The sequence below is a fragment of the Haliotis rubra genome, unplaced genomic scaffold (assembly GCF_003918875.1).
Source record: "Haliotis rubra isolate DU_JTF1 unplaced genomic scaffold, ASM391887v1 Scf162, whole genome shotgun sequence".
Classification (NCBI taxonomy): domain Eukaryota; kingdom Metazoa; phylum Mollusca; class Gastropoda; order Lepetellida; family Haliotidae; genus Haliotis; species Haliotis rubra.
Genome location: NW_025765581.1, coordinates 1,025,908 through 1,053,788, shown reverse-complemented (window position 1 = coordinate 1,053,788; position 27,881 = coordinate 1,025,908). Strand labels below are relative to the sequence as shown.

At 41.3% G+C, this 27,881-nt stretch overlaps 1 protein-coding gene across 1 annotated transcript; it reads left to right on the top strand.

The window, feature by feature from the left end:
- Positions 1-6,821: 6,821 nt before the first annotated feature.
- On the top strand, positions 6,822-27,178 carry LOC124271666 (O-phosphoseryl-tRNA(Sec) selenium transferase-like). Its single transcript, XM_046706825.1, is given in 12 exon segments — positions 6,822-6,898; positions 7,771-7,893; positions 11,544-11,698; positions 13,674-13,792; positions 14,208-14,366; positions 16,863-17,016; positions 19,047-19,111; positions 19,114-19,148; positions 20,849-20,978; positions 21,535-21,720; positions 24,310-24,400; positions 25,284-27,178. Coding segments are annotated over 11 exon segments (1,434 nt in total). The 5' UTR covers positions 6,822-6,898; positions 7,771-7,779; the 3' UTR covers positions 25,510-27,178.
- Positions 27,179-27,881: the final 703 nt, after the last annotated feature.

Here is a 27,881-nt window from a genome sequence, read left to right as displayed (position 1 = left end):
GTTGTAGCTCCTGATGAACACCCTGATATAGTGTTGTTGTAGCTCCTGTGAACACCCTGGTATATAGTGTTGTTGTAGCTCCTGATGAACACCCTGGTATAGTGTTGTTGTAGCTCCTGTTGAACACCCTGGTATAGTGTTGTTGTAGCACCTGATGAACACCCTGGTATAGTGTTGTTGTAGCTCCTGTTGAACACCCTGGTATAGTGTTGTTGTAGTAGCTCCTGTTGAACACCCTGATATAGTGTTGTTGTAGCTCCTGTTGAACACCCTGGTATAGTGTTGTTGTAGCTCCTGTTGAACACCCTGATATAGTGTTGTTGTAGCTCCTGTTGAACACCCTGGTATAGTGTTGTTGTAGCTCCTGTTGAACACCCTGGTACAGTGTTGTTGTAGCTCCTGTTGAACACCCTGATATAGTGTTGTTGTAGCCCTGTTGAACACCCTGGTATAGTGTTGTTGTAGCTCCTGTTGAACACCCTGGTATAGTGTTGTTGTAGCTCCTGTTGAACACCCTGGTATAGTGTTGTTGTAGCACCTGTTGAACACCCTGATATAGTGTTGTTGTAGCTCCTATTGAACACCCTGGTATAGTGTTGTTGTAGCTCCTGTTGAACACACTGGTACAGTGTTGTTGTAGCTCCTGTTGAACACCCTGGTATAGTGTTGTTGTAGCACCTGTTGAACACCCTGGTATAATGTTGTTGTAGCTCCTGTTGAACACCCTGGTGTAGTGTTGTTGTAGCTCCTGTTGAAAACCCTGATATAGTGTTGTTGTAGCTCCTGTTGAACACCCTGGTATAGTGTTGTTGTAGCACCTGTTGAACACCCTGGTATAGTGTTGTTGTAGCTCCTGTTGAACACCCTGATATAGTGTTGTTGTAGCACCTGTTGAACACCCTGGTATAGATGTTGTTGTAGCTCCTGTTGAACACCCTGGTATAGTGTTGTTGTAGCACCTGTTGAACACCCTGGTATAGTGTTGTTGTAGCTCCTGTTGAACACCCTGATATAGTGTTGTTGTAGCACCTGTTGAACACCCTGGTATAGTGTTGTTGTAGCTCCTGTTGAACACCCTGGTATAGTGTTGTTGTAGCTCCTGTTGAACACCCTGATATAGTGTTGTTGTAGCACCTGTTGAACACCCTGGTATAATGTTGTTGTAGCTCCTGTTGAACACCCTGGTATAGTGTTGTTGTAGCTCCTGTTGAACACCCTGATATAGTGTTGTTGTAGCTCCTGTTGAACACCCTGGTATAGTGTTGTTGTAGCTCCTGTTGAACACCCTGGTATAGTGTTGTTGTAGCACCTGTTGTTTGTACACCCTGGTATAGTGTTGTTGTAGCTCCTGTTGAACACCCTGGTATAGTGTTGTTGTAGCTCCCGTTGAACACCCTGATATAGTGTTGTTGTAGCTCCTGTTGAACACCCTGGTATAGTGTTGTTGTAGCTCCTGTTGAACACCCTCGTATAGTGTTGTTGTAGCTCCTGTTGAACACCCTGGTATAGTGTGTGTTGTAGCTCCTGTTGAACACACTGGTAGCTCAGTGTTGTTGTAGCACCTGTTGAACACCCTGATATAGTGTTGTTGTAGCTCCTGTTGAACACCCTGGTATAGTGTTGTTGTAGCTCCTGTTGAACACACCTGGTATAGTGTTGTTGTAGCTCCTGTTGAACACCCTGGTATAGTGTTGTTGTAGCACCTGTTGAACACCCTGGTATAGTGTTGTTGTAGCTCCTGTTGAACACCCTGGTATAGTGTTGTTGTAGCACCTGTTGAACACCCTGGTATAGTGTTGTTGTAGCTCCTGTTGAACACCCTGGTATAGTGTTGTTGTAGCACCTGTTGAACACACTGGTACAGTGTTGTTGTAGCTCCTGTTGAACACCCTGATATAGTGTTGTTGTAGCACCTGATGAATTCCCGGTATAGTGTTGTTGTAGCCCTGGTATAGTGTTGTTGTAGCTCCTGTTGAACACCCTGGTATAGTGTTGTTGTAGCTCCTGTTGAACACACTGGTATAGTGTTGTTGTAGCTCCTGTTGAACACCCTGGTATAGTGTTGTTGTAGCTCCTGTTGAACACCCTGGTATAGTGTTGTTGTAGCTCCTGTTGAACACCCTGAACACCCTTGAACACCCTGGTATAGTGTTGTTGTAGCTCCTGTTGAACACCCTGGTATAGTGTTGTTGTAGCTCCTGTTGAACACCCTGATATAGTGTTGTTGTAGCTCCTGTTGAACACCCTGGTATAGTGTTGTTGTAGCTCCTGTTGAACACCCTGGTACAGTGTTGTTGTAGCTCCTGTTGAACACCCTGATATAGTGTTGTTGTAGCACCTGTTGAACACCCTGATATAGTGTTGTTGTAGCTCCTGTTGAACACCCTGGTATAGTGTTGTTGTAGCTCCTGTTGAACACCCTGATATAGTGTTGTTGTAGCACCTGTTGAACACCCTGATATAGTGTTGTTGTAGCTCCTGTTGAACACACTGGTACAGTGTTGTTGTAGCTCCTGTTGAACACCCTGATATAGTGTTGTTGTAGCACCTGATGAAAATCCCGGTATAGTGTTGTTGTAGCTCCTGATGAACACATTGGTATAGTGTTGTTGTAGCTCCTGTTGAACACCCTGGTATAGTGTTGTTGTAGCACCTGTTGAACACCCTGGTATAATGTTGTTGTAGCTCCTGGTGAACACACTGGTACAGTGTTGTTGTAGCTCCCGTTGAAAACCCTGATATAGTGTTGTTGTAGCTCCTATTGAACACCCTGGTGTAGTGTTGTTGTAGCTCCTGTTGAACACCCTGGTATAGTGTTGTTGTAGCTCCTGTTGAACACCCTGATATAGTGTTGTTGTAGCACCTGATGAAAATCCCGGTATAGTGTTGTTGTAGCTCCCGATGAACATGCTGGTATAGTGTTGTTGTAGCTCCTGATGAACACCCTGGTATAGTGTTGTTGTAGCACCTGTTGAACACCCTGGTATAATGTTGTTGTAGCACCTGTTGAACACCCTGGTATAGTGTTGTTGTAGCTCCTGTTGAACACACTGGTATAGTGTTGTTGTAGCTCCTGTTGAACACCCTGATATAGTGTTGTTGTAGCACCTGTTGAACACCCTGGTATAGTGTTGTTGTAGCTCCTGATGAACACCCTGGTATAGTGTTGTTGTAGCTCCTGATGAACACCCTGGTACAGTGTTGTTGTAGCTCCTGTTGAACACCCTGATATAGTGTTGTTGTAGCACCTGTTGAACACCCTGGTATAGTGTTGTTGTAGCTCCTGTTGAACACCCTGGTATAGTGTTGTTGTAGCTCCTGTTGAAAACCCTGATATAGTGTTGTTGTAGCTCCTGTTGAACACCCTGGTATAGTGTTGTTGTAGCTCCTGTTGAACACCCTGGTATAGTGTTGTTGTAGCTCCCGTTGAAAACACCCTGATATAGTGTTGTTGTAGCACCTGTTGAACACCCTGATATAGTGTTGTTGTAGCTCCTGTTGAACACCCTGGTATAGTGTTGTTGTAGCACCTGTTGAACACCCTGGTATAATGTTGTTGTAGCTCCTGTTGAACACCCTGGTATAGTGTTGTTGTAGCTCCTGTTGAACACCCTGATATAGTGTTGTTGTAGCTCCTATTGAACACCCTGGTATAGTGTTGTTGTAGCTGCTGTTGAACACACTGGTACAGTGTTGTTGTAGCTCCTGTTGAACACCCTGATATAGTGTTGTTGTAGCACCTGATGAACACCCTGGTATAGTGTTGTTGTAGCTCCTGATGAACACCCTGGTATAGTGTTGTTGTAGCACCTGTTGAACACCCTGGGTACAGTGTTGTTGTAACACTCCTGTTGAACACCCTGGTATAATGTTGTTGTAGCACCTGTTGAACACCCTGGTATAATGTTGTTGTAGCTCCTGTTGAACACACTGGTACAGTGTTGTTGTAGCTCCTGTTGAACACCCTGATATAGTGTTGTTGTAGCTCCTATTGAACACCCTGGTATAGTGTTGTTGTAGCTCCTGTTGAACACCCTGGTATAGTGTTGTTGTAGCTCCTGATGAACACCCTGATATAGTGTTGTTGTAGCTCCTGTTGAACACCCTGGTATAGTGTTGCTGTTGTGAGCCCTGGTATAATGTTGTTGTATGAACACCCTGGTATAGTGTTGTTGTAGTAACACTCCTGTTGAACACCCTGGTATAACACCCTGTTGTTGTAGCTCCTGAACACCCTGCTATGAACAGCCCTGATATGATATAGTGTTGTTGCACCTGTTGAACACACTGATATAGTGTTGTTGTAGCACCTGGTGAATATCCCGGTATAGTGTTGTTGTATCTGCTGTTGAACACACTGATATAGTGTTGTTGTAGCTCCTGATGAACACCCTGGTATAGTGTTGTTGTAGCTCCTCATGAACACCCTCATATAGTGTTGTTGTAGCTGCTGTTGAACACACTGATATAGTGTTGTTGTAGCTCCTGGTGAAAATCCCGGTATAGTGTTGTTGTAGCTGCTGTTGAACACACTGATATAGTGTTGTTGTAGCTCCTGATGAACACCCTGATATAGTTTTGTAGCTCCTGTTGAACACCCTGGTATATTATTGTTGTAGCTCCTGATGAACACCCTGGTATAGTGTTGTTGTAGCTCCTGTTGCCACCCTGGTATAGTGTTGTTGTAGCTCCTGATGAACACCCTGGTATAATGTTGTTGTAGCTCCTGATGAACACCCTGGTATAGTGTTGTTGTAGCTCCTGATGAACACCCTGGTATAGTGTTGTTGTAGCTCCTGATGAACACCCTGGTATAGTGTTGTTGTAGCTCCTGTTGAACACCCTGATATAGTGTTGTTGTAGCTCCTGATGAACACCCTGATATAGTGTTGTTGTAGCACCTGATGAACACCCTGGTATAATGTTGTTGTAGCTCCTGATGAACACCCTTGTATAGTGTTGTATTTCTTAATGTACACTCTGGCAACGTGTGTTTAAGCCCCCTATGAACACGGTATAGTATTGCTAAACAAATCTCCAAAGCAGGTCAGAAGTCGATCAGCAAATCAAAAGGTGGGTCATAGAAGACAACGTATAGAACTCGTTCCAAGGCCATAAACTCGTGAGCAGGTCGTGTCATTCGCGTGCTGACAGGTGCCATGGGCACCTCTTAATAGATCCACAAATCCCGCTAAAAAAATTGGTTTGACTGTCACGAACACCACGATACAGTGTTGTTATAGTTCCTTTTAGCTCGTTCATCTAGTTTACCTATGGCGTGACCGTCGTCAAGCAGAGTTGCTTCCCCTGGGTTTGCCGGAGCCGGGGCAAGCTTCGCAGTTATTATGGTTCTTTCATTCTGGGTAAATGTCTAACACTAGCATTATTTTGGGCATTTGATGATAACTAAATTACATTCTCATTAACAATTGAGAGCACATAATTATATTCTAATTAATGATTGAGAGCACATTTTCTACGCTCGCACCTATTACCGTATACATGTATTTCGACTGAGAAGACAATTTTATCTTACAATTCATCATAGCAGTCGAAAAAATGAAGATTGCTATTTATCAGAAATGTTTGAACGCCACCTGGGTTTAAGAGCTTCAAAGCCTCACTTTGGAAGTCTTGCTGAAAAGGGATTGTATGAAAAATGAATAATACATATAACATCAAAAGGAACTTTCCAGTAAAAGAGTTAATAAAATTTAGGTAAACACGTACTAGCTGAGGAAATGAAGGTGTAACTTTCTTACACCAAGGTCAATCAAAGAGTTTGGTAATTTAAAGCTCGTATATTTTTAAAACTTCTTTTATTGTATATACGCCCCCCAGTGAAAGCGACGAGTGGATTTACGCCACTTACTGCCAAAATAAAATCCTCGGTAATCTGGCTTTAAGGCTTCGTTTCAAGACTCTCGGGCTTTGGTTTGGATCTATCTGAAGTTGAGAGATCGGAACGATAATTCCCAAACAAGAGTAATAGATGATACTCAAGCGTAATTTACTATACGCTAAGATGTCACAAGTGATGGGCGAGGAGATAAAGCTATAATCATGCATATAATTTGTCATTGTGTGCAGCCGCAATTCAAGTCAGAAATTCTGACAAACATTTTTGGCCTACAAATGGGTTCCATATATCTCACATGGAGTAACTTGGTTGACACATGTCATCGTATCCAAATTGCGTAGATCGGTGCTCATGCTGTTGATCACTGGATTGTCTGGTCCAGACTTGATTATTTACAAACCGCTATATAACTGGAACGTTGCTGAATTCTGCGTTAAACAATAAACAAACAATCAAACAAATCACATGGAGTACATAGTCAGCGTTCGAAATACCTGCCCGACCACCCGGGACGAGTTATTTTCAGCACGGACTGCCAGATTCTCAAATTCACCTGTCCGACGGTCGGGTTAAAATTTAGACATGTATATGAAGATATCCATCATATTTCAGGATAATAAATCTTATTAATTGATGATAAACTACGTCGCTTGTGAAACCTAAATTATTCGCGGGCAGGTAAGTTTTGGTCAGGGCTGGCAAGTTTTACATCCAACCAGCCCTGTGGTCTGGCTGAAATTTGTGGGAGTTTCATATCCTGACATACTCTGAATTAAACGACATGAAGATGACATCATTACGCGATCTTTGGCCTATTTTGTTGAAATAAAACGCACAATTAGATATTAATAAGGAATTAAAGGGTGGAAATTTAAACTCTCACAACATATACACAAGAAAAGCAGTGTAAATACAAACTGTTTTTATAGCGGTCTGCATCTATGTTTGACTAGAGTTATCTCATACTCCTTACACGGTTACGGACATGTGGAGCGGTCGTCGGTGTTGATTCTGGTCGGACTGTGCTAACGTGACAAGGTTGTATGAATAGTTTACTCTATATAGCTTAGTTTGATACTGCTGAAACGTTACCATTAATGCAACGAAATATGAGTGCTGTCATCCTCAGTCACAAACGTACTGAACAGGACCGTCAAAATCTTCATCCTCGAATATAACTTCCGGAAACACGTTTTTCATGGTCATTGATGTAAACAACAAATTCTGAAATCGTTGGTTGCAATCATGGAATTAATATTGAAAATGAATTTATGAAAAGTACTGAAAATCAAAATGAAATTACAATTGTACGTAATAATATGGCCACCTGCTGTATATAGTGTTAATGCTCTGTATAGATGAAATTTATTGAGTTAATTTGAAATTGATGATTTCTTTAACAATATCAGTACCTTTCACTAAAGCAAGAGGTTATTTATGTATCCAGCTAATTTTCTCAAACAGAAAAGGATCAATTCACTAATCAGATATTTCCCAAACACAAGGAAAATTTGAATCCTAAAGGGCGTGGTAGATATGCAAACCAAAATAATAATGGAAAAATAATATAAAATGCCATTTATACAAAGGACTTGTAAAGTGTGTTGATGTGATTAAACTGAATTTCTGTTGTTTGTGGGTTTTTTAATTATTTAAAACATAGGAAATTATGTAAGTTCATATACGATGTTGGCAAATTGTTGGCACAATATCATCACCATGCCAACTGTGACATACTAGAATGTATCAAATATTGGCCCAATGTCAGTGTGTTTTCTGGGTTACCTCCCTTATATAGATGTGCCTTGCTTCCGTTCAGGCATGTAAACGCCCATTCACATAATCCTTAGTGTTGACTTCACCATGTATAATATTCAGTGTATCATTGATTCAATGATCATCATGTTCAGGTCGGCAGGATGAATGAGGAGATTCGGCAGCTGTGTGAGAAGTTAGTACCAGGATCATATGTCGGCCAAGGGGTGCAAGCCAGGCAGATCCACGAGAGCAAGATTCGCTACCTGTTGCAACATGTGAGTTATGATTAGTCTTTAGGGCTACACTTTCATGTTATATAGCTACACTTAAACTTTATATAACACTGCATTACCTTATTAAACTACCTGTAGCTTTACTTAGCAATGTATCCGTGAAGGTCTGGGTTAGACTATTGATCTTCAGTAACCCATGCTTGTCGTAAGAGGCGACTAACAGGATTGGGTGGTCAGGCTCGCTGACTTGGTTGACACATGTCATCAGTTCCAAATTGTGTAGATCGATGCTCATGCTGTTGATCACTGGACTGTCTGGTCCAGACTCGATTATTTACATACCGCCGCCATATAGCTGGAATACTGCTGAGTGCAGTGTAAAATTAAACTCACTCACTCACTTAGCAATGCTTTACCCTACTTGAATGCACTTTAACTTTTCTTGGCAACCCTTTGTATTAAATAACTATAGACCAAAGTTACTAATACTACCCACTCAGCTACCACAGCTCCCACAAAAATGGAAGTCTGACAACTGGTAATCTTGATCATATACTTTGTGTATCCACTTGACAAGTGTAAACTGGCATGGTTCCTATTATTGAATGTCATTTGGAAATAGTTTAGGTTGGTTTTTGTGTGTGTATGAATGAGTGCTGGTGGCACTTAATGTCATACTGAAACTTTATTCCCTCACTAAAGGTTACACAAAACCAAATATTTTCCCACTGACCTCTATAATATTGTTAGGCCAGACCAATTTTATTTCTTGTTTTACGGATTTTGCCCTCAGAAAACCTAATGGCAGGAGGGAAAAAAATAAAAAATAAACATCACTGGTCAAAATAATTTTCCGTTTAAATACTAAAAGTATTTTATTTTTGGCTATTTATGAAGTTTATATGGGTCAAAAACAATAAAAAATTATTTTTTGTAGGTTTACATATTTAGCCAGTAAAAACCATTCTTTTCCCACATAGGTACTTGTCATATCTTCCTACAAACCTCTGTTCTAATATGGGCATATTTCCCGTTTCTCGTAAAATCCCCTAGCGGCAAAAAATCGCAACATGAATTATCTCCCTTGTTTCTATCCAATCAGAGCACGTGTTACATCGAGGTTAGATCCAACTTGACTAATATATACAAGCAAATGTTGGGCCACAAATTGTGTTGATGTGCAAACAAGATATTTAATGGGTAGATTGTCCATTGTTGACGAGGGTGATGGAGATCCGCCATCGATCCGCCGTGACTGAGTTCTGTCTAGAAGAAACGTTTGCGCATTGCGCAGGGGAAGAGGTTCTTGTTTCCCGGAGCATGCGGAAATTACCGAGGCCTTGCAAATGATCACTTTTGAAACAATGTCGCTGATTGCACAACTAAATCTGATTGCAACCAATCACAAATTCTGAACACTCTCACCATGAAAGGGCCGTATTGGAACAGAGGTTCGTAGGAAGATATGACAAGTAACCTCTGTGGGAAGAGAATGAGTAAAAACATGAGCATTTATATTTTGAGCGGGAGAAATTAATTTATATTTTTTTCTTATTCTTGAAAAAATATGACCTGCGGATCCGTAAAACAAGAAATAATATTGGTCTGGCCTTATATTTAAAACGAAATTAAGTAAGCCACCAACTGCTATTACATGTACATATGTGTAGAGTCTGGCCTTAAAGAAGCAATATATGTTTCAAATACAACCACCTCAGCCAGCTCCTGTTCCGAGGGCGGTGGGGTAGCCTAAGGGTTAAAATATGGTACTTGTTGGTCACTGCCTGGTGCTCGGCATTAATTGGTACAACAAGGACTGGTCGGCTCGGAGTCAGTATAATGTGTCTGAGTGGGGTATTCATGCTTCACTGCGGCATGGTATCTCAGTGGGCTAGCACTATAAAACCAGCTTCAGTCTGGGCTAGTACAAGCAGCCGCACATACACATACACACACATGCACGTCGTCATATGAGCGAAATATTCTCAAGCACGACGTAAAATCCAATTTCACCTCACCTCACCTCGCCTGTTCGAGGGCGGTGGGGTAGCCTGAGGGTTAAAGCGTTGGCCCGTCACGCCGAAGACCCGGATTCAAATCCCCACATGGGTACAGTGTGTGAAGCCCATTTCTGGTGTCCCCCGCCATGATGTTGCTGGAATATTGCTAAAAGTGGCGTAAAACCAAACTCAGTCAGTCCGTCAGTCCTGTTCCGAGTTCAGTAATCTAAACAGACCAACCCCAGTTCCACACAAAATGTCAGCTGCTTGATTATACCTGGGATCACATTCAGTATGAGTCATTAAAGATATGGTCAGTTTAAATGAATGGATGCAGGGACTTGCATGGAGTCCTGTATTTGAGGGTCCCTGGAACTCATACTCTTAATTTTCAGGGGTCCTGGACAACAAAATGGGAGTCCCAGACACTTAAATGCTATTATTAACACTGTTATTGTATTGTGTATCATGATCATCACATTGTTACAGTAATTAAATTGCAAATAATACCATAACCCAGCTAGTAGCACACTCAGTGGTAACTTACTGTCACTTGATTGGAATTTTTACAAAAAGTATTTGGACTTTTTCTGAGTCCCTGTGGACGTGCTAATAAATTTGGTTGCGTCCATTGTCAATTTTTATGAGTATAGGACGCAGGAATTCACGTCCTGTAAATCCCTGTGGATGGATGTACATTTAAATGCACAAAAATCTTACACAAAATTACCCAATCACAGCTGTCAAATGATTCAGTGTGCACTGAAGGCTCCCTAGGAAAAGTGCTTGTTAAGGCCAGACCAATTTTATTTCTTGTTTTACGGATCAGCCGGTCGTATTTTTTCAGGAATAAGAAAAAAATAATTAATTTTCCCTGCTCAAAAAATATAATCCTAATGTTTTTATTGGCCAAATATGTAGACTTACAAAAAATATTGGTGGGATTGTTTTCTGCCCCATATACATTTTATAAATTGCCAAAAGTAAACACTTTTAGTATATAAAAGTAACAGAGCTCCAGATAAGATTTAGCTAATGTGGGTACTGTACCCACTGTATTTTTTTGGAGTGGGTATTATGAATGTTGAGTGGGTATTTCATTTTCCGTTACCCACTGCTTTCAAATATGTGAGTATTTCAGTCATTTTACCTACCTAAGTATTGTGTCATTGAGTAAGTTTACTAAGCAGGTATGTTCTGCCTTATGTCATACCTACTCAAAACCAACTTAAATATAAGGGAAATGATATTTGATAAAAAATCAGTCATCCTATACTGACAGTACAACACTTGTCCTATACTAACAGTACAAATTGATAGCAATCGATGTCTATTTCATTACGCAAGCGATTTTTATAAGTATATTCCGTACGCATTTGTTTTAAACTCTTTGCGTATCTAACAGTTTAAATGCGAAATTGGTACACAACAATTATTTTTCAATGCGTAATTGAAAATTTTCTATGCGTATTTTACCCGGATACGCAGCTTATCTTGGCCTCTGAGTAATATTACTTTGACTGGTGATTTTTATATTTATTTTTTTTCCCTCCTGCCTTTAGGTTTTCTGAGGACAAAAATCTGTAAAACAAGAAATAAAATTGGTCTGGCCTAAACAACAAATTCTGATTTGGGGTTGTGTAACCTGTATGGCAACATGTGAACACATGTGCTGTATGTTACTTGTTGCAGAGGAAGTTGCCAGAGGAGGGATGGAGTGACCAGACAATTGAGCTGCTGCTACAGGAGCTCGCTGTCATGGACAGCAACAACTTCATGGGCAACTGTGGTGTTGGTGAGCGTGAAGCCAGGATCGCATCTGGTCTGGTTGCCAAGCGACATTATAGGTTTGTTAAGTAGAAAACATGCAAGTTGGATATTTGTTGAATGTTATGTTTCTTGTGTTGTTAGTACCGCCTCCGTGGTGTAGTGGTTAGAGCGTCCGCCCGGAGAGTGGAAGGTCGCAGGTTCGATCCCCGACCGCGTCATACCAAAAGACGTTAAAATTTGGTGCTTGTTGGTCCCTGCCTGGCGTTCGGCATTAATGGGTACAACAAGGACTGGTCGGCTCGGAGTCAGTATAATGTGTCTGAGTGGGGTATTCATGCTTCACTGCGACATGGTATCTCAGTGGGCTAGCACTATAAAACCAGTTTCAGTCTGGGCTTGTACAAGCAGCCGCACATACACATACACACGCATGCACGTCGTCATATGAGCGAAATATTCTCAAGTACGACGTTAAACCCAATTTCACCTCACCTCACCTTGTGTTGTTCGTACAGTAAATAAGCCAGTTATTGAATGCTTTGAGGATACTGGGAGTTTTTAAAGGGCATAAAATGCCGCAACACAAGGAAAGCCAGGAACTAAAGTCAATTTTGTCAAATAAAATGCAAGTCTGCTTTCAGCTGAACATTTGAAAGTACAGTGGAATCCCCCTATACCGACATCACTCGGGACCGTTGAAAAATGTCAGTTTAGAGGGAGCCCACTGTAGTGTTGAATTAGAACACAGCAGTTCCCTCATGGATCTATAGGGGCATCTACAGTAACCTTTTGAGCATGTTATCGGCAGGTAGGGTTGCCTAATGGCTAAAGCGTTCACTTGTCAGGCCAAAGACCTGGGTTCGATTCCCCACATTGGTATGATATGTGAAGCCCATTTCTGGTGTCCCCCCACTGTGATATTGCTGGAATATTGCTAAAAGCGGTGTAAAACCCAACTCACTCACTCACTCACTTTTGAGCATGTTATATAAATCCTTTGGGGATATTTTTTCAGCAAAATAGCAATTCTTTGACTATGTGTTGCTTTCAAGTAGAGAGGCCAAATAAAAAACTGTTGTGATTCCAATTACACCTCTTAAAAATTTAGGATGGGTAGGTCGGATTTTTTTTTTACATATTTTTTCAGAAGTAAGGGACCGTTCATATTTTATGGCTAGAGGGGTTGTAGATGATTTCAAGGAGGTGACCAATTTTCTCCTGGGGAGCTAGGGGATCAACAGTTTTGTACACACATACTGGGGGGTCAGGTGGGGTGTCAGCAATTTTGTACATAAACATATGTTTAAAATTATACTTAGAAATTATGGGAAGAGGGGTTCACTGATTTTGTACATGACATGCAGGGGGGTCACTTATTTTGTACATAAATTTTAGGGGGGTCATTCACATTGTACATGCTTCTCCATAAAAATCATCATCAACCCCTAGCCATAAATTATGAACGGTCCCTAAAGTACAAACTAATATCACATTTATCAGTGTGTAATATGAATGTGTAATTGTTTATTCAATCAAGATTGCGGCCATCATATTGACTTTCTCTATCAGAATGACAGATATCTGTTGGTGCCGGGAAAAAACAATGGTATCTGAAAGCTTATTTTATTCAATCCGCTTATAAAACATAGGGTTGGCATCAGAATTCAAGGGTCGGTCGGTAAATCAGAACCACAACATTGTTTGGGGTGGGGGCAGATTGTTTCCTGATTTTATTATATGCATCTGTATCTAATATTGTTTCATGTTTCAGTGCACACACCCTATTTCAAGACAACCACATTGTTGTCAGTTTGCGGTTGAAGGTTTTAACATCCATTGACTCATCTGTCATTTGTTGTAAAGTGGAATGCACTTCCAAGTAGTTCTAGTACACCGCTGTGAATTTAGGTTATGAATCTACACAGTTTTCGGCAGTGCTGGTTGAGTATGTTGGGAGATGAGAGTTGGGAAGGTTTTCTTAGGGGCAGTTCAACGGGTTCACTGTCCTGATTCTTTGTGAAGGTACTGTTTTCATAATTTTTCTTGTGACAGACTCGGTCATGGCATCGGACGTTCAGGAGACATATCCGCCATACAACCAAAAGCTGCTGGTTCAAGTGTCCTGATGAAACTGACCAATAGCCTCGCCTTGGATGTAATCAGACTATCAGGTACAAGGGGAATTACATAATTTTGGATCTTAAGACCATTTGGAAAAGGAAATTGATAAATTAACTTTTCATGAAGTTAGAATATGTAATGAATGACAACTTGCATTTCTTTTCTGTCATTTGTTAAGTTTTGATTTTTTTACGTTTTATATATATCTATGACATGATATCCTCGTATATCAAACAGATTCAATATTTATTTAAGTCTCATAACAGCTTTCTTTATACTTTTTAAGTGATTTTTCTACTGATTTTGCCCCTATTTGATGGGTAATTTTTTTTAGTATGTATAACTTTAATCTAAGTCAGAATGTGCTTGTCTAAGTTCCAACTGTTTATCATCATGGAGGGTGATGTAGCAGGAATGTTGCTGTCCGCAGATCCATCACTATTGATGATGTAACATGTTCTTCAGGTATTCAGTCAGCAGCTGGTTGTTTTGTTGTTCCCATGGCAACAGGGATGAGTTTGGTGTTGTGCATGTCAACTCTCCGACTACGTCGTCCCCAGGCTAAGTATGTCATCTGGCCGCGGATAGACCAGAAGTCATGCTTCAAGTCCATCATCACAGCAGGTGCGACAAAAAAGCTACAAATATAGATGTAGGACCACTTATTATACTTACCATGAGCACCCGTGAAGATCCGGGTTAGAACTGATCTTCAGCAACCAATGCTTGTCGTAAGAGGCGACTAATGGGATCAGATGGTCAGACACACTGACTTGGTTGACACATGTCATCGTATCCCAATGTGTAAAATGATGCTCATTCTATCAATCTCTGGATTGTCTGGTTCAAGCTCGATTATTTACAGACTGCCGCCATATAGCTGGAATATTGCTCAGTGCGGTGTAAAACTAAACTCACTCACTCAATCTCAGGACAAATTAGTTCTGAGAAATGTTGAAATCTGCTACATTTACAACGAGGTGTACATTAGCTAATGTGCCAGCGTAACCAAACAAATTGGATCTGCACTCAAACATGTTTATATCTTACATACAGTGACATATGTATATCTTACCTGTTGTTTATAAAGAACATGCTCATAAGAAATGGACCCCGTAAAGGTCCGGGTTAGAATATTGATCTTCAGTAACCCATGCTTGTTGTAAGAGGCGACTAACAGGATCGGGTGGTCAGGCTCGCAGACTTGGTTGACACATGTCATTGGTTCCCACGGCAGATCGATGCTCATGCTATTGATCACTGGACTGTCTGGTCCAGACTAGATTATTTACAGACTGCTGCCATATAGGTGGAATATTGCTGAGTGCGGCGTAAAACTAAACTCACTCACTCACTCATAAGAAATGGACGGATATAACATAGTGTTTTTCTTCCCACAACCCCTGCTGTATACTCTAGTTTAAATGTGTATAATGAAGTATGGTTAGAACTAACTAGAATTAATCAATCTTTATTCATACTGAAGGCCACAGGCCCATAGTATACAAGAACATAGTACACAATATCATAGAAAAGAATAATATAGTCACATCACAATATGTCATATCACATCAAAATGTATCACATCATATAACATCGCATTACACATACTTTGTCATATCACATCATATCATAACTCACCATATTACATCATATCATATCATACCATGTATCATATCATATCATATCGCACCACATCATACCATATCATACCAAATAACAATATAAGTACATACATTCTATGAATTATTATGTTTATTTCTTAGAGACAATACCTGATAGATAAAGGTTGACAACTTACGGATTAGAACATTGTCATCAGTACTCATTTAACAAAGAAAATTTGACCCTATCGGGATATACAGAATAATATGTTGGGACATTTATTTTCCTTAACTCACAATAGAATGGGCAAATTAAGAGGAAGTGATATTCATCTTCTACATAATTGAGATCACAAATGTACAAATTCTATTTTCCCTCTCTATTTTATGATATCTCCCTGTTTTGATTGTCAAGTCATGTGAGGAACACCTAAACCGAGCAAATGCCTTTCGAAATTTCTTGATGTTTAGTGAAAACAGATAATTCTCTCTGTATATATGGGATTTAAACATTCTATAATAGAAACATTTACTTGACAATGACAGTGCTACAACCCATTCTTGTCTATATATCTTTGAGCCTTTGAGTAACATTATTCACAAAATTTGTATGAAAGTCAACATTTTGCCTTTGCCATACCTCCCCAAAACCTATTGTATTTAACAATTCTCGAATGTAAGTCACCCAGTTAGTCTTCCCGTTGTTATCGTACATTAACATCATACCATAACACTGTCTAGGGTATCTATCAGATGGCATATATAACAGACATATCCAATATTTTATTATTCTAGCTTTAGCAAAAATGTGTATGGGAAATCTTCCACAATCTCCATATACCATGGCATTAGGTGTACTTGCTTTCACTCCTAAAAATTTCTTGCAAGTATTCAAATGTATTTTCTCAATTACCTCAAAATGATTGAAACCCCATACCTCTGAACCATACAATAGAATAGGAAGGATTTTTGTATCAAATATTTTGAAAAAGGAATGATAATCAATATCTATGAGTTTGTGAATGCTTTTGAGAACCCCAATAAGTACCATTTTGGTTTGTGTGGAACAATATTTAGCATGTGCTGAAAAGCCAAGACGATTTGTGAAGGAGACTCCAAGGTATTTATATGATTGTGTGACTTGGAGTGGCTCTTCTTTATAATACCATTTTTCCGTTTTGGATAGTTTGCCCCCATTTTTGAATACAACTATTCTAGTTTTCTCAATATTAACAGTTAATCATGCCTCATTGCAATAATGTTCCAGCTCATGTATATGCCTATGTAATCCAACAACAGTAGTCGCAAACATAATCATATCATCAGCAAACAACAATAAAAACAACTGTGTCAACTAGAATTAGAGGTCCCTTTGAGTTTGTAATAGCTGTAAGGAGAATGTCCCCTGTATGTCCTTGTGACTTGCTCCAAGCTGTCAAACACTTGTCCAAGCTGAACAGGCTTCCGTAAACACTGGAGTTATTCAAGATTTGACAGTGTCCTCCTCTCTGTCCAGGTTTTCAGCCCCTCGTGATAGAGAACCGACTTGTTGGTGACGAGCTACAGACGGATGTGGCAGCAATCCGGGACAAGATGGCAGAGGTGGGGGCAGAGAACGTTCTGTGTGTCATGTCCACAACGAGCTGCTTCACCCCGAGGGTGCCAGACAGGTGGGTGTAGTAGGCATGGAGACCCAGGGTGCCAGACAGGTGGGTGTAGTAGGCATGGAGACCCAGGGTGCCAGACAGGTGGGTGTAGTAGGCATGGAGACCCAGGGAGCCAGACAGGTGGGTGTAGTAGGCATGGAGACCCAGGGAGCCAGACAGGTGGGTGTAGTAGGCATGGAGTCCCAGGGTGCCAGACAGGTGGGTGTAGTAGGCATGGAGTCCCAGGGTGCCAGACAGGTGGGTGTAGTAGGCATGGAGACCCAGGGTGCCAGACAGGTGGGTGTAGTAGGCATGGAGACCCAGGGTGCCAGACAGGTGGGTGTAGTAGGCATGGAGTCCCAGGGTGCCAGGCAGGTGGGTGTAGTAGGCATGGAGTCCCAGGGTGCCAGACAGGTGGGTGTAGTAGGCATGGAGTCCCAGGGAGCCAGACAGGTGGGTGTAGTAGGCATGGAGACCCAGGGTGCCAGACAGGTGGGTGTAGTAGGCATGGAGACCCAGGGTGCCAGACAGGTGGGTGTAGTAGGCATGGAGTCCCAGGGTGCCAGACAGGTGGGTGTAGTAGGCATGGAGTCCCAGGGTGCCAGACAGGTGGGTGTAGTAGGCATGGAGTCCCAGGGTGCCAGACAGGTGGGTGTAGTAGGCATGGAGTCCCAGGGTGCCAGACAGGTGGGTGTAGTAGGCATGGAGTCCCAGGGTGCCAGACAGGTGGCATGTAGTAGGCATGGAGTCCCAGGGTGCCAGACAGGTGGGTGTAGTAGGCATGGAGTCCCAGGGTGCCAGACAGGTGGGTGTAGTAGGCATGGAGTCCCAGGGTGCCAGACAGGTGGGTGTAGTAGGCATGGAGTCCCCAGGGTGCCAGACAGGTGGGTGTAGTAGGCATGGAGACCCAGGGTGCCAGACAGGTGGGTGTAGGTAGGCATGGAGTCCCAGGTGGGTGCCAGGCATGGAGTGCCCAGGTGGGTGTAGCAGACAGACAGGTGGGTGTAGTAGGCATGGAGTCCAAGGGTGCCAGACAGGTGGGTGTAGTAGGCATGGAGTCCCAGGGTGCCAGACAGGTGGGTGTAGTAGGCATGGAGTCCCAGGGAGCCAGACAGGTGGGTGTAGTAGGCATGGAGACCCAGGGGGTGCCATGGAGACCCAGGTGCCAGACAGGTGGGTGTAGGCATGGAGTCCCAGGGTGCCAGACAGGTGGGTGTAGTAGGCATAGTGAAACAGGGTGCCAGACAGGTGGGTGTAGTAGGCATGGAGACCCAGGGTGCCAGACAGGTGGGGTGTAGTGGGCATGGAGACCCAGGGTGCCAGACAGGGTGCCAGACAGGGTGGACAGGTGGGTGTAGTAGGCATGGAGACCCAGGTGGGTGGGCCAGACAGGTGGGTGTAGTAGGCATAGTGAGTAGGCATGGAGACCCAGGGTGCCAGACAGGTGGGTGTAGTAGGCATGGAGTCCCAGGGTGCCAGACAGGTGGGTATAGTAGACAGTGGATGTAGTAGACAGTAGGTGTTGTAGACAGTGGATGTAGTAGACAGTGAGTGTGTAAGACAGTGAATGTGTAAGACAGTGGGTGTAGTAGACAGTGGGTGTAGTAGACAGTGGATGTAGTAGATAGTATGTGAAGTAGACAGTATGTGTAGTAGACAGTGGATGTGTAAGACAGTGGATGTAGTAGACAGTGGGTGTAGTAGACAGTGGGTGTAGTAGACAGTGGATGTAGTAGACAGTGGGTGTAGTAGACAGAGAGTCCCAGGGAGCCAGACAGCAGGGTGTAGTAGACAGTATGTGTAGTAGACAGTGTGTAGTAGACAGTGGGTGTGTAGTAGACAGTGGGTGTGCAGTGGTGTAGTAGACAGTATGTGTAGTGGGTGTAGACAGTGGGTGTGTAGACAGTGGATGTAGAGTCCCAGACAGTGGGTGTAGTAGACAGTGGATACAGCAGACAGGGAGTCCCAGGGAGCCAGACAGGAGGGTGTAGTAGACAGTGGGTGTAGTAGACAGATCTTGACAGCTCTTGTTAATGTTTGTTAAAATGTTTCAGTTTGGAAGAGATTGGGAAGCTGTGCAAGGAGCAGGATGTCCCCCATGTTGTCAACAATGCCTACGGGTACAGAGCTCCAAGTGCTGCCATCTCATCCAGCAGGTAGTTCATCTTCATCCCAGGGTAAAAGTGTCCCCAGCATTCCTTGTTGTAACAGCATTGTGATCTCTAGTGATGGAATTATAGATTGAATACTTAGCTAAACAAACTCTCTTGACAATTAAAACAAGTTTTACCCAATATCTTCAAATTTGGTGACAGCCTACATTGGGGGATTACGCAGACACCAGTCGATTTGGGTGACATTGACCTTATCTTCAAGGCCACCATGACACTTTCAACACTTTCAACACTTTTGAAACTGTTAACATGATATCAAGGTCACCACGACATGCACATTTTAACTTGTTGTGACCATGGACTATTGACCCTTGTCTTCAAAGGTCACCATGACATAGACCTTATCTTGAGCACTTTGCAATCTTATTTAAACGCGATATCTCATAAAACATTGCACCCAATGTTTTCAAGTATGTTGACAGCCTACATTGGGTGATTATGCAGACACCAGTCATTTCAGGCATCTTGTATGTGACCAAAAAAAAAATAGTAAATATAGATATTCCATTCTTTAGCGGCGGGGGACATTGCCATATCAGTGGCAAACACTTGTTGTTCACCATGTTTGAGAAGGGTCTGTCTATCACATCCACCAAGCTGCCATGTTTGAGTTGGTCTCCGGAAACACTGATGTAAAAGGCTAGAAAGTGGATTGTTTGGTCAGGCAGTGTGGATTGGGTGATATCATGTTATCAAAGAATGTCTTTACAACAGTCAGTGGATTATCTGGTCCCGAGTTGATTATTTACAAACCTCCAGGTTAAAGGTGAGGTGAGGTGAACTTGGGTTTAACGTGCGCTGGAGAATATTTCGCTCATATGACGACGTGCATGCGTGTGTATGTGTATGTGCAGCTGTTTGTACTAGCCCAGACTTAAGCTGGTTTTATTGTGCTAGCCCACTGAGATACCATGCCGCAGTGAAGCATGAATACCCCACTCAGACACATTAGACTTCGAGCCAACCAGTCCTTGTTGTACCCATTAATGCCGAGCGCCAGGCAGGGACCAACAAATACCATGTTTTAACGTATGACGCGGTCTGGGATCAAACCCGCGACCTTCCGCTCTCCGGGCGGACGCTCTAACCACTACACCATGGAGGCGGTCCTTGTGACGTCTGACCACATTATCCATTTAGCAAGATTAATTTGTTGCAATTCCATACTTTTGTTAATGACCATTAGAACTGGTCTTCAGTAACCCATGCTTGTCGTAAGAGGCGACTAGCAAGATCATATCACATTTGCGTAGTTCGATGCTCATGCTGTTGATCACTAGATTGTAGGGCTGGGACGATTCACCGATACATCACTATACATTTAAGCTTGATACAGCTATCGTATCGTCGACTGGTGTATTGATACAAAACGATACACAACTTATTTCAAAACAGTTTTATCTTAAACATGTTATTAAAGTACTGATTTACTTATTTAGAGAAAAATACGCAAGTATGATACAGTTTCTTGCTTATCATCGGTTGGTCAAGCTCGATGACACGTCATCTTAACCTAATTGTAACAACAAACAAAACAAGTTCATGACTTCGCAGTATGTCTCGTTATGGTAGCAGGAGTATAAATGCAAATTGCATTTCAGTTCATTATGAAGTCCGCAAATTCAATCCTCAGCATTGTTCACTGTGTTATAAATCTCTGATGAAAAATGGTTTGTATGCAGGCAGCCAGAGTGGGACGAGTTGATGCCTTTGTGCAGAGCACGGACAAAAACTTCATGGTGCCAGTAGGTGGCGCCATCATTGCCGGGTTTGACAAGAAATTTGTTGAGGAGATAAGCAAAACATATCCAGGTGAGAGAAGAGATGGGGAGAACCGGTAATAGGGAAATATGTTGCTGGCTAAAATGTCAAAAATAATTAAACAAAGAACTTCACTTATAATTCTATTTCTTCAGCATTGTGACTGACTGACTGAGTTTGGTTTTACGCCGCTTTTAGCAATATTCCAGCAAAATCACGGCGGGGGACATCAGAAATGGGCTTCACACAATGTACCCATGTGGGGATTCGAACCCGGGTCTTCGGCGTGACGAGCAAACGCTTTAACCACTAGGCTACCCCACTGCCCCTTCAACATTGTGACAACAGCATACTGTAATGGGGTGAGTGAGTGAACGAGTGAGTGAGTATTGTTTTATGTTTCTTTTAGCAATTTGCCAGCAATATCACAATGGGGACTTCAAAAATGGGCTTCACACATTGTACCCATGTGGGGAATCGAACCCGGGTCTTCGGTGTGACAAGCGAACGCTTTAACCACTAGGCTAAAAAAACAAAAAAACAAACCCATACTGTGATGGTAAGTCCAACCACTCTACAGTTCAGTTTGACTTGATTGTTGTACCAGGTCGAGCGTCAGCCTCCCCATCCCTGGACCTGCTGATTACGCTGCTGTCGCTGGGTGTGGCAGGGTACAAACAGCTCCTGGGGGACAGGAAGCTGATGTACACTTACCTGGCTGACTGTCTCAGACAGTGTGCTGAGAAGCATGGTGAAAGACTCCTCAACACAAAACACAACCCGATATCATTAGGTGAGACCATGTGTTCCACTTTCAATGTACTATGTATAGCATAATAATGTTGAAACGAGACGGGAACATCCTACAACACAGGTTTTCTTACAGAGAACACACCACAAAGAAACACTGTAGTCTCTGGATGTTAACCTTCTTCAAGTTAATAATTACAAGACCGCCTCCGTGGTGTAATGGTTAGAGCGTCTGCCCGGAGAGCGGAAGGTCGCGGGTTCGATCCCTGACTGCGTCATACCAAAAAGACGTTAAAATATGGTACTTGTTGGTCCCTGCCTGGCGCTCTGCATTAATGGGTACAGCAAGGACTGGTCGGCTCGGAGTCAGTATAATGTGTCTGAGTGGGGTATTCATGCTTCACTGCGGCATGGTATCTCAGTGGGCTTGCACTATAAAACCAGTTTAAGTCTGGGCTAGTACAAGCAGCCGCACATACACATACACACGCATGCACGTCGTCATATGAGCGAAATATTCTCAAGCACGACGTAAAACCCAATTTCACCTCACCTCATCTTAACTACAAACTCACCACCCTTGGCCAAACGGTTTTCAGTGTTACAGTTGCTCAGCTATGTTATACCCTAACATTCAAGCTTACTTCATCTTTCACAGTTTCGTAATGAAAACCTAAAACACATCTGTTTACATGTTATAACCTTTAGACTTCAATACCTCTAACCTGAACACCTTGTGCCTGGGATCGTGAAGATCGGGGTTAGAATTGGTCTTGTCGTAAGAGGCGACTAACGGGATTGGGTGATCAGGCTCACTGACTTGGTTGACACATGTCATTGTATCCCTATTGTGTAGATCAATGCTCATGATGTTGATCACTGGGTTGTCTGGTCCTGACTCAGTTATTAAAGACCGCCGCCATATAGCTGGAATATTGCTGAGTGCGGAGTTAAACAACAAAACGAAACAACCAATCTTGTGCTTGGATACCAGTGCTGTAGAAATACTCATTATTATCATTGTTTTTATTATTCTCCAAACTTATTTGCATTGTTCGGGATCGGGTGGTCAGGCTCGCTGAATTGAATGGCACATGTCATCGGTTCCCAATTGCGCAGATCGATGCTGATGCTGTTGATCACTGGATTGTCTGGTCCAGACTTAAAGGTCACATGCAACGTAAAACACAACTTTGCAGATTTTGATACCTTTTGGTATGGACATACCGAAACAAATTGTCAAAAATGCAAATTCAACTTATAAAGTTGAAAAATAACGCGATGAAATAAACGCGCGAAATCGGAGTTCAAACGTTTCACTAATTTTCCCCAGACTTTTCTGGGGAAAACAGGTTTCAACAGCTGGGCTGCGCTCATAGCATGTGCGCAGTGAAATAGGTTTGCGCAGCTTGGAAGCGGGTTGTCCGGTGAATACTCGGTGAAGGCTTTGGTATGAGCTATTTTTCTAATGTTTTGTTGATATCTCACAGGCGCGAGCTTTTTATATGTTATGACAGTAAATTAACTGTTTATATAATTTCATTTGTCTATTTCACCACACGTTCTTCTTACCGAGTCACTTTCTCAGTTCGATACTTAAAAGCAATGTCATTATTTAGCGTTGACACAATTTCTAATTGTGATATAGATATGTCGTTGTCACAGACAAAACTCAATGTCTTGTTTTATTGACACCTGTGTGTCTGCCTGCCTGTCTGCTAATGACAATATTCAATACACAACTGCGATCACTGACCACATGCAATTTGAACTTAACACCAATCAGGCTATACACCATAAACAAAACGCATTGATTTATGGCCCGAGTTCGGTTTCTGTCACATTATGTAATTACACAGACAGGCAGGTGTGATACTTGAACACATGACATGTTATGATGTCTGTTGATTGCAAAATGTTATACACAAAAAATGAGCATGTATTTACAAAACCCAACATCTCTATATATACACACACAATGAGCCATGAAGGCGTCATCTGCTAATGAACCAGCCGCTACACTTGAGTGCACACCCACCCGCTCTGACTGGGTTCGGTATCCCGGCTGCTTCGTTTCGAGGGAGGTAAACCCAAGTACAAAATATTGCACTTTTGATTTGCGATTATTCGCTTATAATTTTGTTTATTTGTTTTTTCATAATCAGCAATGCATATTATATGTCATGAAGAAGTGATAATTGTGTTTTAATTATATTTGATTTTTTGGTTGCATGTGACCTTTAATTATTTACAGACCGCCACCATATAGCTGGAATATTGCTGAGTGCAGCGTAAAACTAAACTCATTCACTAACTATTTGCATTGTTCCCTTTTATGCTGGTAGGTTACCATGGTAACATCTAAGATCTGCATTACTTTGGGCTTTACTTCAACACTGAACATGATATACTGATACAGCTAATATGACTTAAGTACTACTCAACATGTTCAAGTAGGTTAACCTACTCACCATGATTATACACTGAAACGAGCCAGAACTATGGAATGGATAGAGATGGTACTTTACAGGGATGTGAAGTGTCAGTTGAGAATGCTAAGGGTGAGTGTATTCTCGAGCCCTGTGAATCGCTAACTTCCAAAATTCAGACACTGCACGACTTGATGTTTCAGGGATAAGCCTGTCTGCAAGCAGTGCCGCAGACAGTAAAACAGCCACAGAAATCGGCTCCATGCTGTTTACCAGATTTGTCTCCGGAACCAGGTCAGTTCAGGATACATTACCACAACTCCGCACTCTCAGAGAAATCCACTTAGACTAATGCTTACTAGAAACAAATAATTCCTTTAAAATGGACAGGTATCCCTGTGAGATGAGAGATTCAGAACCCGTGGCTTCAGGGCTGGGCAGAAGGGAAGATAATAATGGTTCTTGGACTGTGAGACAGAAAAGGGATTCCCAGTACTTGTGATAGAACAATGTCAAAATTGGGTTTTGTAGATCAGGGCTTGATTTGAACCTTCATACGGTTGCCAATGTGATGGGATTCTTTTGTAGTGGTGTACTGGTGCCTTTTGGTAATTTTGGAATTCTGACTAAGATATTTTTGGCGTTTCCATGGCGACAAATTTGACTTACGGTAGACTGAAATTGGTGGTAGTGCTCTTTTCCAGAGCAGAACTCTAAAACTGTTCACTATTTCTTCAGCAAACTTGGCACATTGATAGATCTGGTGGTGTACTGGTGCCTTTTGGTAGTTTTGGCTTTTCCGTGGCAACAAGTTTGACTAAAACAGAAATTAGTGGTAGTGCACTTTTCCGGAGCAGAACTCTAAAGCCGTTCAATGTTTCTTCAGCAAACTTGGCACATTGATAGATCTGGTGGTGTACTGGTGCCTTTTGGTAGTTTTGGAATCTTGAATAAAATATTTTTGGCATTTTCATGGCAACAAGTTTGACATAGACTAAAATTGGTGATAGTGCTCCTTTCTGGAGCTGAACTTTAAAAACCTTTCAATACTCTTTTCCACTTTTCTTTATACACACCTAAATATTTGACATAATCATAACTCATAGACATAATCATGAAGAGTATTTTGCCATTGCAGGGGATATTGATGACTTTGTCTTCTTGTTTCCCTCATTAGGGTTGTTGCCCCTGGGAAGAGCAACACAATTGGTGGGTTCACCTTCAACAACTACGGTGCCCACCATGACAACTACCCCTGCACCTACCTCACTGCAGCTGCCGCGATCGGGATGACCAAACAAGACGTGGACACATTCATAACAAGACTTGATAAAGTTCTCTCTAAGTGTAAAACTAGTATAGACAATTCTAAAGAAAATGGTCATGTCGGATCAGATAGTTGAAATAAGTTATGGTTTTAGAATATATACTGTTATGTATATTGGGGAACATTTATTTGAATCATGAAGTTTGTTGAAATGATTTGTATGATTGTTATTTACAGCAGAGGTTTGTCTGGCCAAGAGGTGATTATAACTGGCCAGTGTGATATTGATGAAAGTGTACATCGCTGATGGCATTGCTTGATGAAGTTGTGAAATACAACTTTATTTGCCTGTATAATATTATTTTTTGCAAAACCTTGAATTTTACGCATTTTAATTCATGTACAAGATTTACCTATTTTTTTAATAATTTTCTGTTGTTGCTATAGCAACCACCCCTGAAATTTATATCTTTGACAATATTGGTCCATTCATCTAGTCATGACCACAAATTGTTAGGGTTGGGTTTTGCCAAAATTTTCATATTGCGATATATTGCGATATGTGTTGGCGTCTTGCGATATGTATTGCAATATATTGTAAAAGTGTATAACATGGTTTAAGGTAATGAAATTACTGTTTCCTTTCTTTTGAAACAATGCCACTGGCAGGACTCAGATGTGATTTTACAAGCGATCAATTGAAAATGTTTCCAAATGGAAGACTTTGCTCTATTTTGGGTTGTTTATTAATTGCCTGTAACAATCTATTTTTTTATTTATATGATTTAAAAGTCATACAAATGCAATTACAGGACAAATAAACATTATCACAAATATTAATGTATAATAATATAAAGCAAATACAAATGTTATTAGTTTTTTGTGACTACAACACGAAAATTACCTATCACGGTCACGGAAATTGTCGATCGTATCGGGTGAACCGGTTTGCGAAAAGTGTACCGCAATATATCGTATTGTGAAGTTTGAATTGCAATATACCGGTTAACCGGTATTTTCGCCCATCCCTACAAATTGTTGCTCTGAAATTTCCTGATGTTCATTTACACAATCAGTATACAAAATACTATCACCATTTGATAAATGTACATTATTTGTCAAAGCTGTAATTTAAAAACAACAAAATGAAACTATGAAAAGTGACAGAATGTACTGGGCATTGAGATTACTGAACAGATATTATTAAAATATGTAAGAAATTTATTTCTCACCATTGCTTAGAAATGAGTTAATGCATTTATTAGTGGTATGTCTGGTACACAATCTTTAAACCCCTAAATAAATGATTGTTAAAGAAGTTCCTCTTTTTTAAATAATCATTTCTCAAAACTACCTACTTATCCAAGTTATGAATGGAATCGATGTGAAGTTTGTAATTACTTTCATAAAATGAGATAATATATTTAGTACATGATTAATGCATGGGCATTAATGGTTCATCCTCTGTATGAAAGAACCCATGTCTTTTCTAACCAATGTGCTACAAGCCATTTTCTGAGCATGTGTCATTGAAAGATGTATTGGCCTTTGCAGGCTTTTACATGACGCTTGATTCCTGCGTATTTGATGCAACAATTTTGTAAATGACTCTCAAAATATTATCATACGAGTCAAGCTTGACGCAAGTTTTATGAGTGACCCTCAGAATTCAGTTCTATAAAATCGATTTGATCAGCAAACAATGATAGTTTTCGTGAGGTCTTCATTAATTTAGATATTTTTTTCAATTCATGTTAATAACTGTATGCTACAGTGAATAAAACACAAGCCTGATTATTTGTTCAGTACAATGGAGTTCGTTATGACTGAATTGTACAGTGAAAAATATACTATTCATTAACTAACATATACATTGGCGGATCCAGAGGGGGGGGGGTGGGTCCAGGGGCTCAAAAAAACCCACCCCTTTGAAAATGACTTAAGATCACATTGAAGATTTTTTTGCGTTAAGGAGTCAATGGGGGTTCAGGAGAGTTCGGAACCCCTGAACCCCCTCCTTTCAAAATTCCTGGATCTGCCCATGATACAGATGGCAATACAACACAAAACAACAAAATCTTTGCAAAATTCTTGCTCTTTGATAAACACAAATAATTACACTAAAATTTTCATGACTCCCAAATATTGAAAATGACTCCCAAAAATAAATACTGTGTGTCACCATGACTCTCTTTTTCCAAAGTCTGTGTAAAACCCTGCCTTTGCCAAAATATGAACCTCTAAATGTCTGCTCTGTGCAACACAAAGGTTTTGTGGATTCTTTAAGAACTTATTTCATATGATCTATTGCCAATATGATTTGGTGCATCAGAGAGTCCAAATTGGGGAGGTCCTGTATTGCTTGATAGCAGTACAAAAAGTGAACGAGTTAAGCACTGGAATGTATTTTGTATTTAAGATTTTGTTAAAAAGTTGAAAACCAGATAAAAAACCCAGTTGACTAAATTAGGCACAGTGTTTAATATTGAACAGTAAATCCATATCTTA